The sequence below is a fragment of the Podarcis pityusensis genome (assembly GCF_964106645.2).
Source record: "Podarcis pityusensis genome assembly, chromosome: 4".
Lineage (NCBI taxonomy): Eukaryota > Metazoa > Chordata > Lepidosauria > Squamata > Lacertidae > Podarcis > Podarcis pityusensis.
Genome location: NC_138027.1, coordinates 52,791,011 through 52,806,437, shown reverse-complemented (window position 1 = coordinate 52,806,437; position 15,427 = coordinate 52,791,011). Strand labels below are relative to the sequence as shown.

Genomic DNA, 15,427 nt, shown 5'->3' with positions numbered 1-15,427 from the left:
GTCCAGCATTCAAAAAACCCCTCAGCTTGCATTAACTAACCACACACAAGGCATGCAAGCTCCACCCCCCCCCCCCATCGTTCTTAGACTTCTTATTCGGTGAGCAACACAGCCAAGCAACATAGTTGGAGCCTCCCTGCTCCCTGGCCGGCAGGGAGGGAGGGAGAGGAGCTGCTTCCTTTGAAATTTAAGGGACATCATTTAAGGGATATTTAAGGGACATCCATCAATAAGGGACAGCAGCGGGACATGGCGCTGGAATAAGGGACTGTCCCTTCAAATAAGGGACACTTGACAGCTATGACTCCCATCATTCAGCCTGGACACTGAGGTCCAGCGCCAACGGCCTTCTGGCAGTTCCCTCACTGTGAGAAGTGAGGTTACAAGGAACCAGGCAGAGGGCGTTCTTGGTAGTGGCGCCCACCCTGTGGAAGGCCCTCTTGTCAGATTTCAAGGAAATAACTATCTGACTTTTGAAGACATCTGAAGGCAGCCCTGTATTGGGAATTTTTTAATGACTGATGTTTTACAATTTTTTATATGTACTATAAGCCACCCAGAGTGGCTGGGGAAACCCAATCAGATAGGCAGGGTAGAAATAGTAGTAGTAGTAGTAGTAGTAGTAGTAGTAGTAATAATAATAATAATTACACACCAAGAGGGTCTTGCTTCTCCCATAGCCACAGCCTTGGATTCCAGCAGAAATCAGGCATGGTTCTGTCTCCCAACTGCCCAGCCTGCAGCCTTGCTTCTAGCTTATAGATCACACACACAACTCTCAGCTCTGGCTTTTTGTAGCCCTACAAATGTAGGGCTGCAACTCCCATCTTCCCTAGCCTCTTGCTATGCTGGCTGGGCCTGGTGGTAGTTTGAGTCCAACAACATATGGAGAGACACAGGTTAACAGATCCAGATTTAAACCTTGGAAAGAGTGTGATAGACCCATTTACTCATGATTATTTTCAATGCCTTTCTCTACGAAACTATGAACTACAGAGCTATCACTGCTGTTGCTTACTTGAGTCAACTTAACACTTACAGGAAATAAAACCTAACAATATGGATGGTGTCAAAGTTACAGCAGGTGGAAAAGACATTCATGCCTGTGCTTTGATTATTGATACAGAATTCACTGGTCAGCAGTCGCATCCTACTGAGGTGAAAGTCAGCCGGGGTAGCTGCCCCTTTCAATTGCCTGAGAAGCAATGTGAATAGGCCTTACCCTTCCAGTCTCCTGCTTCAGAGTTTCATTTGAAATTCTTTAGTCCTCTACATCCAAGGTCCGCAGGCCCAGAACACATTTAAGGCCTTGTTCCATATTCTATGCTACTTAGCAGGACCTCTCTTCAATGCTCTAACCTGGAGCAGTGGCAGATAAGTGCTTAGTGACCTGTCACACCAGGACTTCAGTCTTTTGTCCTTTGAAATTGGCCTTCCTCTTTTCATTTGAGAGGATTTGTACAGGGTTGTTACAGCCATCATTTCCCCCTGGAACACATTTAATGGCGAGAGTCAAGGGAGTGTCTTGTCTTTGCACATCATAAAGTCTAAAATATGATTAAATAATTGAAACAGACTAAAAAGACAACAACCCCAAACCACTCAGCTTACCAAAATCTAAAAAATAGAAAAAATTGTAGAAACTGAGTACCTTGGAGTCACATCTGTTGTGATTTGTGGATTGGGATAGAATGGAATTGTCTGATTTCATGAAGGTAACATATTGTAAACTCAGAGGTGGTGAAATGTTCTGACTACACCATGATATAAACTACTTGGAAAATGAATGTGAATCAATCAATCATTGAAAGTGAAAAGTATGTGAAAGGGAGCAGAATTGAAATGAAGATTTTCAAATATTTAAAATTCAGTTTATAAACTTCTTTCAAATTTGAAATGCAAATTCAAAATGTAAAACCTTATCAATGTTTAACTTGTTTTTCTTAAAAACACTGCTATGCCATCCTTCATCAAATCAAGTTCCGGGGCAGTAAACTGCAAAATAATACATTATTTTAAACCTAAAATTTAATAAGATATTGGCTGTCAAATGCTAAACACTGGTGCTGTTAAAAATGGAATGGAAGTGGTTTATTTAAAATACTAATTTTTATAAAAGCAGATGTTCCTTGTTAGAAGAGAGGACTATGAGCAAGTTTATTCACTTGGCACTCTCAAAAATTCATTCTGACTCACAAACATTTTAGTTTTTAACACCCACAGGGAAGCAACCTAGGTCCCAGAGACATTCCTGTTTTGATGAGTTGGCTGGGCATCAGGCTTGATAATGATATTTTGAAACTGATACAATTCTGGTTGTGGCATATTTAAAAAGAGGTTGTAGAACTGGAAAAAGTGACCAAAGGGCAATCAAAATTACCATAGACCTGGAACTCCCCTACAAAAACCGGGGGTGCTTTCGAACTGCTAGGTTGGCAGGCGCTGGGACCGAACGACGGGAGCGCACCCCGCCGCGGGGATTCGAACCGCCGACCATGCGATCGGCAAGTCCTAGGCACTGAGGTTTTACCCACAGTGCCACCCGCGTCCCCGATAGTTGTATACTGCCCTCTAATTGGTGTGGGGCTATTTAGTTAATGGGGGTCATGGCAGACATATATAAAATTGAACTTGCAGGCATTGAATGCTACTCCTACTCACAGTAAGCCTATTAATTTAATATACACAACTACCTAAGGTTCATCAATTTTAACTCTGAGTAGGATTTAGTTGAACACACACCATTGTTGCACAAACTTTGATCTCACCTAAGTGATACCAACAATTGTGGATTATAGTTTGGCATTGACCAGAGCTTGTTGGATTCCAGCTCTCATCAGCCCCAGCTAGTGTGGTTAATGGTCAGAGATGATGGGAGTTGTAATCTAACAGTATCTGGGGAGCCCCACATTGGCTCAGTTTAAACCACTGTATGCACTTCACTGCCGTTGTGGATTAGACAGAGGTGGTATATATTTTCTTCCTCATTTGTGGGGTACCACATACTTGCTTTTTCTTTTTCTTTTCTGGTCAGGACTCCCTTTGTTTTGCAGTAGTAGCACCATGATTTCTAAAAGGCCTTTGCTAGTAGCTTAGATATCTAAACTTTTATCGATGAAACGCTCATTAGCCCATTTTTTAATAAATTATTTCCTCTATACATGTATGACTATTAAAAGTAGCATTTGGAATGCAGTGTGAGAGGACTCAACATATCTTCTGTTGAATTCCATTTATAGCACAACCTGTTGTCATTCATTTGAAAACATATGTGCTGCATAAAACCTTCATTTCAGGAGTTTACTCTGTAGTTAATGAGCTATTAAGCAGACAACCCAACCAATTAATGAACAGATATAATGGCTTGGACCTTTGTACACTTTGGCAGCAATCCTAAGCAAGTTTTCTTGGGTTGACTAGGAATCGGTGGGAATCGCTTCCAAGTAAATCTGACTAGGATCAGGGCATTTAACATTCTTAATTTATGGAATGGAAACTGCATAGCCTCAAGTGGGGCTAAATTCGGAAACAAATAACTTACGGCATCTGAAAACTCCTCAGAGCACCATAGAAGCAAGATCAAACTAGCTCAATTAATTAATTTCAAACAGAAACAACAACAAAACCCCCCAAATTAGCTTGGCATTCATTAAAACATGGGTGTTCTACCAGCAGAATGAAAAGAAGGCACTTTTCATGGGAGGTATTGAATTCAGATGGATACTTAGGAATATTGATACCTTGGGGTGAGGAGGAGAGATGAAAAACAGGACTGGAGGTTACTACAGCAGCTTTTTGTGACTACCTGATTACAGCTATTCTATTCTCATTGACCCTCTGCTGCTGTGGGTTGTTGTTTTTTTTACTTGGTAGAATTAAAAATTTACTTGGAGGAATTATTCATGGACTTCCATGAATAAATATAACTGTTAGCACCATCTTATTAACTAAAAGCAATTTAGAGATAAATACAGTGAATGTTAATGAAAGGCAAAGAATGGAAAATTGTTTAAGTGGCCAAAGAAACTTTATCCTATTGTGATGCAAGCCAAGCTATGCCAGCTATATGTAAATGTATGCAGTAGCTGGTGTGCATGTGTCCACTTTGAAGTTGCCATCTGAATTTAATTCTGCCTTTGTGATTAAATCAGGCCATTACGTTTAATCTCACTTAATAGTAAGAAACGCTCTTTGTTGTTTTCTATAGGCAACATATTCTGCCCCTAACATATACAGCTTGGCATTCACACTTTACTATTAATCCCCGATGGCTGATAATTGCTTCATCTCCAAGTTCTCTGTCCAATGCACAAGAGAGCTGATTGCAACTATTCTTCCCCTATACATTAATGCACTGTTTTGGTCTTACTTCTTTGGCTCAGTGAACCCTATCAAGCTGTCCACATTTTCTGGGCATGTGGATGTATTGTAAGTTGTTAAATTAAATTCTTCACTGACTGCCCCCCCCCCTTCCCCAACCATCAGAATCTATTAGCACTGCAAGTTAGCTGATTGACAACTGAGGCTATTTTTCTACTCAGAAACCTGAAATAAAAAGGCAGAAATGTGTGTTTCATGTGAAAAACCAAGGTCTTCTGCCAGCTGTCTTTCTACTTACACTTTCATTACCGCAGCTGGAACAGTGGCGCTGCCAGAGTGTTCTTCCATTGATCTTTCGTATGCCCGTTGAGAAATTCCTTTCATATACATCGTTTACTAGGAAATTAAAAGTGTACCTTCAGTCATTTTGGAATTGGAAGAGAACTGAATGATTTACATCACACTGCCAGAGAAATGCAAGGTGTCTCCCAATTCCCTAGAGCAGGCTAGTTCATAATCATTAAGGTACCATGAAAGGTACAGATCCAAATTGCCTTTTCTCTTGGTCAGTTATTTAATTTATATGAGAGTTAATTCATACAGAAGTCTCCCTGTCCCTGCTAATAGCAATTTTTGCCAGGTGTGTTAGGGGACTTACATAGTAAACCCATTTTTATATATATGAGAAAGGAAATACAAAACTGAACCATTCTAGCCCTTAGTGCCTATGGAAATAGATTATTGATTAGATACCACATTTAGGGCTCATCCACATTTATCTTTCACCTGCTCTTGACAAGCATAGTCTGTGTTTTACAGCTCCATGTCTGAGTGCCTTTTGGGGGCTTTGGAGCTTTCCCTGAGAAAACCCACTCTTTAAAGCTCAATCAGAGCAAACATCAATCTATGACTTGACATCTGCTCTGTCTGAGCACTAAGAACTCTGGGGCAAAAAAGAACCCCACTTAGACAAGGAGCTTTAAAGCACGGGCCTGCATCTGGAAAGGGTGGGGCAAAAAGTAAGTGTGGATAATAATTGTAAGGACTTACATAAACAGGTTTCTGTCTCTCTAAGCTGTTGTCCTTAGCGTTGGGTCCAATGGCACCTGAAATAAGCCTTTTATCCGTATGCCAGGATTCAACCTTGAGGTAGCCCTCATAACTTGGTGCCACTCTGAGGCAGTAAGAGCAGTTACTACTGGAGATATCATCCCCTCTCCCACACTTTAAGTAAAACAATGGCATGGAAGCCAAGAGAACATTTGTTTATTTTTCATGGAGCTCCTGCCTCTCAAGACATTGCACATAATGTGGCCTCACATTATGTCATCTTCAGATCTTCACCTTCTGAAGACATACTGACATGATATCCTATACATGTCCACTTAGAAAAAAGCCTTGTTGAGTTCGAAGGGATTTCCTCCAAGGTAAGCATGTGCAGGATTGCAGCTTTACTTTCTTATTCTAATCTGTGAGATTGAAAATAATCTGTGTATAATGCAATCTCCCTGAGGACAGTTTCATTTTTGGCTCAAATAACGAAATGTAACAATTTCAATGAAGTACAAAATGTAGCTAATCTCTGAATTGAATTTTTATTCTAGTTTGCATATTCTATTAATATCTGGCACACCTGCAGCTTTCATTCTACAATGTTCAGTTTTCTATGGGCATACTTGGGGTTAATAACTCATATTATCTTATTTCCAGTTCTTGGGAAATGGCTGTAGCTCCTGATGGATCATTCTCAGTAGATCCCATGTCAGTATTTGTTGTGGGTAATTACATGGTTCCTAGCCAATATTTTCAATCATTCATTCAGTGACTAATTACCATAGCTAGATTTCCAGTGGGTTGCTGTCCAGCACCTTCAGCAAAATTTACTTTGCATATACTGCAAGATGTTTTTGTGCCGCTTCAAAGTACAATTCTATGAATAACAATAAAGTAAGCAGTTTCTTGGCAGCTCTCGTAGTGAAAGTGGAGGGTTCTCTGTGGATTCAGAGAACTCTAAATAAAAACATCAGGCCAAAATATTAATGTCCCATGACAAGAAACACAAGCACCCTTCAATTTGTCTTGTTGGCAATTTCCACTTCTCTAGGTCTTTTGTATCCCCAAAGATCTGAAATAATAATTTAAGTGAATTTGGTTACATTATTAAACTACCTGACTTAGACATGATACTGTCCCTTTACTTACTTACTTACTTACTTACTTACTTAATAACTAGTCTGCTCAATCCCATGGATTCACAATGGCTTAAAGAAGTTTTCTCAATTGTTAATAGATTTTCTTTTCCCCAGGGGCTCTGTCTGAAACAGTTAAATCGGGTATAAAAGAGGCAGGAATAAATAGGGGGGAAATGATACTATAAACACACATATTAATCTATTTTTAAAATGCATTAATCAGCTTTTAGAAACAAACCAATGTTCCCAAAGCACACCATAAATAACCAACCCCAAATGCTATCTATAGGACTATATTTTGCTATCACCCAACTGCTCTTCAGCTCAGATCATAATGTCTCCCCTGAACTGCCTTACACTTTCCTTTCTCTTGCAGAGTATGGAAGAGGCATGAGCTTTGCAATGTGCGGTTACAAGTGTGTTTCTCAATCTGCAAATGTTCTCTATAAGAAGCAGGAGAAAAGAGGCTTTCCTTACCCATTATTTTCACTGTCATCTTGTTGTATTTCATCTGCATTCAGGTTTACCTTTCAGTAGTTTGGCCAACTCCCTCTGGATTTCTTCATGGTTTTTTCTAGATTAGTTAAGTGTTTTCTAGATATGTTTGCAAGTTAAGCATACTTTCTTTCTTTCTTTCTTTCTACCTAGGCTATTGTACTCATGTTTCTAAAAAAAAATTGTTCAAACGACATAAATGTATGTGGAAGAGCATCTGCCTTGAATGAAGGTCCCAGGTTCAGTTCCTGGCATTTTCAGGTAGGGCTGGGAGAGACCCCAGTTTGAAACCTCTAGAGCTGCCAGTCATTGTAGACAAGGCTGAGCTAGATAGACTAATGAGTGTGACTCTCTGTGAGGCAGCTTCCTATATTCCTAGGCACCTTTATACATGGATTCCACATTTAATTTTTCGGCTGTTTGTTTGCTCTGTTATCTGAGCCTGAGTATTAGATGTTCTTTCCTTCCTTCTGAATTAAAACCGAGCAGTCAAAAACAGGGGAAACCACCTGGGCAGAATAAATCAAATTGAATTGAGGAGGCCAAAGATGCAATTTGTCCATACTTACCTGGGAATATCCTGTTGACACACTGGGTCTTACTGCTGAGTTAGCCTGCTTAGGGATTGAGCTCTCAGGCTGGGATCAGTCTCCTCCCAGCCCTCCTGCTGAGAGTCCCTGAGAGGAGGCTTCTAGCTTCAGCCTAGAAGCAAGAAAAGGGTGTGCATGCTTCAAGATCTGAAAACTCCTCAGCAGTAACCAACCTGAAGGAAGATTTGGACACTGGAGAAGGAGGCCAACTCTAAGGACTTCATTTACACTCCATGTTCAGCCTTCCTCTCTTCCCCACATCACTGACCTAGCTTTCCAGATTTAATTTATGTCTACCATTTTTTAATCATCTTGAATCTTAACAAGACATTCTGAATCTACCATACAGTTACAATGAATTGCAGATTCTACCTAGGTCCTTGCTTATGTGACTACTTCATCGGAGGCAGAGTCCCTAATTATTCTGGGCTCTTCTCCTTGATACTAGATTGCTCCTACCTCTAATTAAGCTTAGTCAAATTTGAGACTGAAGTGAATTACTGGCTCTCCTTCAGGCATAAACGGATTATAACATGACAACATACTTTGCCTCTCGTTGATACAGATGCATTGGGCATGTGAGCAAATAGATATTATAATTTAGTGTTTATTTGTGCAGATTATAATGGTAAACTCACAATAATTGAAGTGAACAAAAACTACCTAAAGGGGAGAATAAAACCTTTCAGACGTAAGTGAATTTGAAACACCATTGTTTCTAGAATTATACAGCTTCATTTGTATATAAAACTGGAAAAAATGGATTGAAAGATATCTTAAAAGGCTGTCTCAAGATATCTCTTTAATCAGAATCAATTATAAATAACTAAAGGATTAAAAGACTTCCAGTGGTGCAGACTCCGTAATATATTATGGTATTGACATATTAGAACATTCTAATTTTGAGTTCTTGTATTTTTCTAACATCATCTCTTATACCCAGGATAGAAATAGAATATATCAAGTACTAAAATCAGAAGCAGTAGATCAGGAGGTGGAGCTATCAAATGAAATTACAAGCATTTCTTTATTAATTTTTCTCTGTTTCCAAGACAATGGCTCTCCTGTTTCACTCATCACCATTAAAATAGAGACTTTATGGATTATCTGCTCAGGGTAATGTTACAAATTTATCATTATCTTTTAGGTAATGGAAAACTGGAATCCTGGGAACACTTACTAAGCTGTAAGCTCCATTCTGAGTAAGCAAGTTTAGGATTGTGCTGAGGGCTACCATGATAGGCAAACTTACTTGGGAGTCAGTCCCATTAAAATCAGTGGTGGGGCTTACTTCTGAGTAAAAATGGATAGGTTTGGGCTGCCCCTCGATAGCTGTGGTATTATCTTCAAACAATACATCAGTGGCGACTAATAACTATACGATCTACAATTAAATACTAGGCAATGAGGGAGAACGGGTGGCATCTCAGGGTTGCCAAGGTAAATGACAACACTCGCTTGTTACCGCACTGGGTGAAGACAAAGACAGTTGCAGAGGCGTGATTAAGTTAAGGACTTTTGTGGAGCATGCGCACTACGTCAATTGGACAAGCAGCACGTTCACTTTGGAAGCAAGCCGCGTGGCTTATTCCAAAGTGAACGCGCACAAGTTCTCATTCACGGTACATAACTTTGGTTGGTCTTTTGCCCCTTATCAAACTGTAAAGCATGTTTTCTGGGCAACAGCTTTATTTTTCGTTTTCCCTGGCAATGTTTCCCGCCTCCTTACACGCGCCCCCCCGAAGCGATCTCACATCTGATTTGAAAGGACACTGAAATGCATGCAACTTGTCCTGTTAAAGGGCCGGACGCCCCGGAGATTCCTTTCTCCCGTTGCTGAACTGTCTGCACTCTCGCCGCCCGACCCCGGCGAGGACTAAACTGAGGAGGAGGCTCCCCCTCCGCTCGCGCCAATGCTCCTGCTGCGCACGTGTCCTTGTCCTCGCCCCTCCCTCCAGGTCCGATCTTCCTCCTCTCCTCTCCTCTAACCCCCCCCCCACCCCCACCCCGCCGCAGTCCCGGGTCAGTCACTTGGAGAACTGCGCCTGCACGGCCGTTAAACTGAGGCCGGACGACGGGATGAAGTGGGGGAACTTGCAAATGGCGCAAGTGCAGAGGCTGGCGCCGCTGGGCAGGTGCACTTGGCCGCACTGCTGCTCTTCCAGGGCCACCGAGAGGTACTTGCTGGCCGGGTGCGGGGCGTGGTGGTGATGGGCATTCACGGCCCCCGGCGTCAAGAGGACCGGGCCCGGGGCAGCGGCGGCGGCGGCGAAGAGGGGCAGGCCGGCCAGGAGCAGCCGGGGGCCCGAGCCGCTCATCTCGCCTAGGATCCTCCGGAGCTCTTGCAAGGAGCTCCCCAGCAAGAGGATGTAGTTCCTGGCCAGGAGCAGCGTGGCGATCTTGGAGAGCTTCCTCCCCGGCGAGCTCTGGCAGTGCGCGGCCGAGTAGGGCAGGATCACCTCCCGCAGCGCGTCCATCGCCAGGTTGAGATCTTGCATCCGCTTCCGCTCCCGGCTGTTGATCTTCCTCCGGAGCTGCTGCTGCTCGGTCTTCGGGTCACTCTTGGGCGTGACGCCGGCGGCAGGGGCTGCTGCCGCGGTCGCCTTGGCGCTCCCGGGTCCGTGGAGAGGCTCTGGAGCAAAGTCCGGCCGCTCAGGAGCTGCTTTGGCCAGCAAGGCGGGAGGGGGCTGCCTGTAGCCCACCAGCTCATAGAAGGGCGGCTGCCTCAGCATGATCGCTTCGGTGCTGCGCTTTCAGAGCAGGCAGAAAACTTCCATAGCACAAAAAAGGAGCCGTGGGGGTGGGGAGCAGCAGCTGGAAGGGAAAGGGGGGCGGGGAACGCGCCGGTGATTTGCCGTGAGATGTGAGGAAAGGGATAATCGGCCGAACCCTCTTTAAATCCAGCTCTGTTGTTAAAGTAAAGGAATGTCAGGCCGGCAGCCAATGGGAGTGCAAATCTGGGCAAAGAGCGGCGCTCATTGGCTGCCGCGTGGCGTGGAGGGAAGACGCTGCGCTGGGCAAAACAAGAAGTTTATTGTCGCCTCCGGGCCCCGCCGCCGAAACTTCCGCAAGGGCTCCTGTCCTTTCCGCTCACCTTTTGGAGCGCGCTTGTTTTTTCTTTTTCTGTTTATATGTGCTCTGGTTCCTTCTCCTGCGTTTTGACTGCTGGCAGGAATATAAATGCCTGCCGAAGGGCTGGGATATGTAAACTTGCTCTGCTTTTCAGACCACAAAGTGGTGTCTGATATTTGTTTTGGTCATAGAATAACTTGGCCCCCCTGCCTCTGGTTAAAAACAAGCTATTTTAAAATAAAGCAGAAGACAGAGCTGAGATATCACATGTAGAAATGGGACGTTGCAGGACTTCTGTTTGCACCCACATGCTTATTTAACTTTGACATACAGCAAAGGATTTTATAGCCCATTGAATGTGCTAATTGGCTTGCCAATGACAATATGTCTGCATCATCAAGCACTGTTTTGTGAACTACCACTATCAATTATCATTATCTGTCCTTTTCATTTGCTTCTGACCTCCCATTTTATAACCCCCCCAACCTGATGTGAATTTATAACCTATAATTCACGATAATGCCTCACGCATTTGATGAGGTAGACTGTGGTCCATCAAAGCTTATGTCATGATAAATTGGTTAGTCTTGAAGGTGCCACAAGACTCTTCATTGTTTATGCTTCTAAAACCTAATGTGGTTACTCGCCATGATCTCCCCCATCTATATTTCACAAATGTTTTTCTGTGTCTCAGCCTTGTTTTATTTTGATTTCAGGTATTTATTATAAGTATTCTTCAGCTGTTCTGTTAAGGCAGCTCAAAGTATGAAATAAAGCAATGTAAAATTCAGTACCAGTAAAAAACAGTGCAATCCTAAACATTTTTCTTTAGAAGTCCCATTGAACTCAATGGGCATTGCTCCATAGTAAGTATTCTTAGAATTGCAAACCATAAGTCTAAAACAACTTTAAAACTTTTTTTACATTGAACTGAGATACAAAAATTCAGTAAAATCAAAGACAATACAAAGCAATAAAGCAAAATGATAAAACAGCAGGATAATGTAATTCAGGTTAAATCAGATAGATGCAAAATGCCCAGGCCCATGGTTTTTCTTATTTTTAATTGTATATACCTTACAGCTAGATAAAAGGGTTTGGAGACGGAAGTAAGTTGTAGCCCATTTTCCTTGGAGATACTTTAGACATGTCTGCCCTAAGGGAAAGTAGAAGGGAAGAGGTCCAGGCTGTGGAAGGTGCCTGGGACTACTTAAGTTTTTTCTGCCCTGATGGAGTGACTAAGCTCAGAAGTAGTGTTGTTGTTGTTGTTGTTGTTATATTCTTTACACTCTGCCTTTTTCTTGGGTGGGACTTTGGGGGAAATGAGATCATGCCACCCTTTCCTGCAGGGACAGTTGATGGCCTGAGAGAACAGTTGTGGCAGCCCCTGCCCTGCCTTCCTTGGGGCTGCTTAAGACAAACCTGTGTGACCTGAGGGAAGGCAGCTTTTGCCATCCACTCTCAGATAGCCCAGGAGGGCACTGTTAATCTACATTTTATACCATTTTAATTGTTTATGTATCTTAAAATTGTGAACTGCCTTGGTAATAACATGATATAAAATTGGAACAAATAGAACTATAACAATGCCATGCTTACATTGCTGCTTCCTATGTTCTCACAGTTTTATGCCATAATTAAGGAAGCTTCATTAAGAAATGCCCAAGGGCTTAAGTGTACATACTGGATTTTTTTGACTCTTTAAAATGAAGAATAATTATATCAGTAATAAACCAACAATTATACAAGGAATAAACAAATATTGAGACCCCCCCATCTTTCCTGATGCCAGAATTATTCTGGGGCAGGACCACCCCCATGTTTGGCAAAGGAATATGTTGTAGAAAGCCCATTTCCCTGTGGTGTGACAGGCTAGTCTTCAAGTGGTGGTTTGGAACCCATTGCTGGGTCACAGCCTGACATAAGGTTGGTCACAACAGCAGCACAACCACCATACAAATATATGGTGAAAATTAAGAGATGGTTCTCAAAGGTATGTCCACAATTTGAGAAGACTAGGCAAGTCTATTTTAAATATGAGCTAGACAATCCACATCATTATATTAGTGCATAAGCTTCAGTACACACATGTGATCACTTGAGCCATATTCATTAAGTTTGTCCTTGGTCTCATTCATAAGTATGGCGAGATATCATTAGGGTGCAGACTGGTGTCCAAATACTGGGTATGGTGACTGAAACAGGGCCAGTCCTATGTTGAGGCAGAGTGAGGCAGCTGCCTCAGGTGGCAGGGAGTGGACAGAACGGTGCGTGTCATGTGGCCTGCCCTATACCTCTTACGATAGCCTGCTTCTCTCAGGTGCAGTGGAAGATCCTGTCCTTTCACCAGTATTGAAGTAAGATTCAACTGCCAGTCAAATTGGCTTCTGTATGTGCCTTGAGGAAGGGCACCATCTTGTTCTTCTCTTCAGGCAGCAAAATGTCTCCAGCCAGCCTTGGCTGAAGAGGATGAGATTCTGCAGATTGATCTTCCACCTTGGTGCTTTGCTTTTGTAGGCCCTGGCTATTGCCTCCTTTTTCTTTTCTTTTCCCAGCCCAATGCACTTAGTCTACTTGGAAATCATGGCCTCTGACTTCAAGTTGATAATAAGGAGCTTTCAGAGCTCCATCAGTCCATTATTGTAAGCTAGTGTGGCTTGGCTTATGGACTGCACTGTTGTGATGAATTGGACAAAGGCACAGTTCCCAGTCCTATTTTACAGAGCAATCCTAATCATGTCTACTCAGACATAAACCTTACTGAATTCCATGAGGCTTACTTCCAGGAAAGTGGGATTAGGATTGCAGCCTTAGTCACTTTGGAAAATATGCTGATGGTGTTGATAATGATGTAGTAATAATAATAACATCATCTGAGAACCATTGCCAAGCATCTGTCTTGCCACTGACTTTTGAAAGCTGGGAGCCATTAATTGAAGGAAGGGCTCCAGAGTTATAGGCCATGAACTCCAGGTAGGATTGAGAGCTGGAAACTCTTAATTATGCCATGTTGTAATGGGAGGTAAGGATGGGGCAAGACTGGAATATGCACAAGAATGAGGCAGTGGGGTAAAGTGGTTAGAGTATCAGACTAGGGGTCCCTTTGTAAAAAAAAAAGAATCTGCAACAGGTCAGTTTATACCAGACTGTCTACACTGCTTCTCCAGTGTCATGAATTAATGCCATTGGGAGGGACATTCACAACCAAACCAGGACAAAAGAAAGAAAGAAACCAGAGCATTTGTGGACTAAAAAGTTACAGGATTTCAGCAGGAAGTTATGGAACATGCGCTGGATAGAAGCAAAGCAGTATGTCCACCCAGGCACAAACAGTATGGAAAGCAGGATTGCATATAACCACCCCAATACAGTCCTGAGCACAAACCATCACAAATGTACAATAAAATGTGCAACTTCCAGGGTGATTTATCTCTCAGTCTAGTCTACATCTCAGAGTTGTTGTGGGGATGAAATTCCAGGATGTGCGTGTGTCCATGTGCACCATTTTGAGATTGCTGTAAGAAAGGTAGGATATAAATATGGTAAATAAATAAACAAGGCCCCTCCTTTCACTAGCTAGTTCAGGTCTCCACTTTTGTTTGCAATGTAGGTACTAGAAAATCTCAGTGGTTTGTTTTTTTTTTTGCAATGTTTGCATCTAATTTTAATATAATAAGAACTTAATGCTTTTAATAACAAATAAATAAATGTGGTTTTTTTTAAAAAAACAAAAAACAAAACCAGAAATCTTCTTTTCAACTGTTGTTCTTTAGATTGATCTGCACAATTGAGCTTATCAAACTCTGGATGCCTGGGAGAGAGCACATTCTTCAAGCTGATGGAAACCACTTTGATCTGGGCACTTTAAACAAAAACTGTTAAGACACACTTATTGGGGGGAAATTAACATAAAAATTATTGTTGCAAATTGTGGGTTGTTGGCTAAAATAGGTAAGGATAAGAAAAACAAGGATACTGAATCTTAAGTGTCAAGTTTTCTAGTTCGAAAAAACCCCCAGTGCTTAGATCTATCAAGCCCAGGGAAGAACCTACTTTCTGTTTCAAATGAGAGGGAAATGACAAAATACTTTTGTTGACACAGAAGGTGGCGGGGGGGGGGGGGAGAGAGAAATGGCAATGAAAAAGATGTCTGTTTCCTTTTTCTTTATAAATGGGTTTAAGATAGGCAATCAAACATTCACTTCAAACTTCAGAATAGGTTTGAAAGTGTACTTGTGCATAGAACAGCCAGGCTGCCTTAAAACAGTGTGATCCAGTGTGCTGTGAAATTGCACACACAAGTCTATAAAATCAATTTCAAAGGGCTGGCTTTCTTTGCAGGAAAAAAAAAGAAATAACGATATTCTTTGAGCCATTCTAAAGTTGGTAGCTTAAGCCAAACACTGTAGAGGGTTCTCCCTGTTGCCATAAAAGAGACAGTTTGCTTAGACGGCTGTGGCTGATTTATAACACAGTGCCCAATGTCATGGTCAGGTTTTTTGCGTGACAAAACCCTGGCAGTTTAACTCGGACTCTCCGTCAGACTCAAAAGATGTGAGTGATTCTGGCCGGTGCAGCTTCGCTTGCGGGATGTTCCAAATGGTTAAAACGAACCCTTTCATAAGGACACATGGCCAAGTGTGTTCAAAGGAACGAAGGGGAGAACAAAGGTAGCTCTGAAGTCATTTCCCTGCACTGAATCCAGCCATCCGGTTTGACTCTTTCTTCCATGAATAGGCAGAATGCAACAGGAAGAAC

The 15,427-nt window shown here is 42.3% G+C and overlaps 1 protein-coding gene across 2 annotated transcripts; it reads right to left on the bottom strand.

The window, feature by feature from the left end:
- Window positions 1–5,162: 5,162 nt before the first annotated feature.
- OLIG1 (oligodendrocyte transcription factor 1) lies at window positions 5,163–12,866 on the bottom strand. Of its 2 annotated transcripts, none has more exons than XM_081003595.1 (3): window positions 7,577–12,866; window positions 6,543–6,635; window positions 5,163–5,494 (listed from the first exon to the last, which is right to left on the bottom strand). In XM_081003595.1, the coding sequence occupies exon 1, from the start codon at window positions 10,327–10,329 to the stop codon at window positions 9,625–9,627; it is 705 nt and encodes a 234-aa protein (XP_080859721.1). In that variant the 5' UTR covers window positions 10,330–12,866; the 3' UTR covers window positions 5,163–5,494; window positions 6,543–6,635; window positions 7,577–9,624. The 2 variants fall into 2 exon arrangements, with proteins under 2 accessions (XP_080859721.1, XP_080859722.1); XM_081003596.1 differs by having other exon boundaries at window positions 5,163–5,426.
- Between the last annotated feature and the right edge of the window lie 2,561 nt (window positions 12,867–15,427).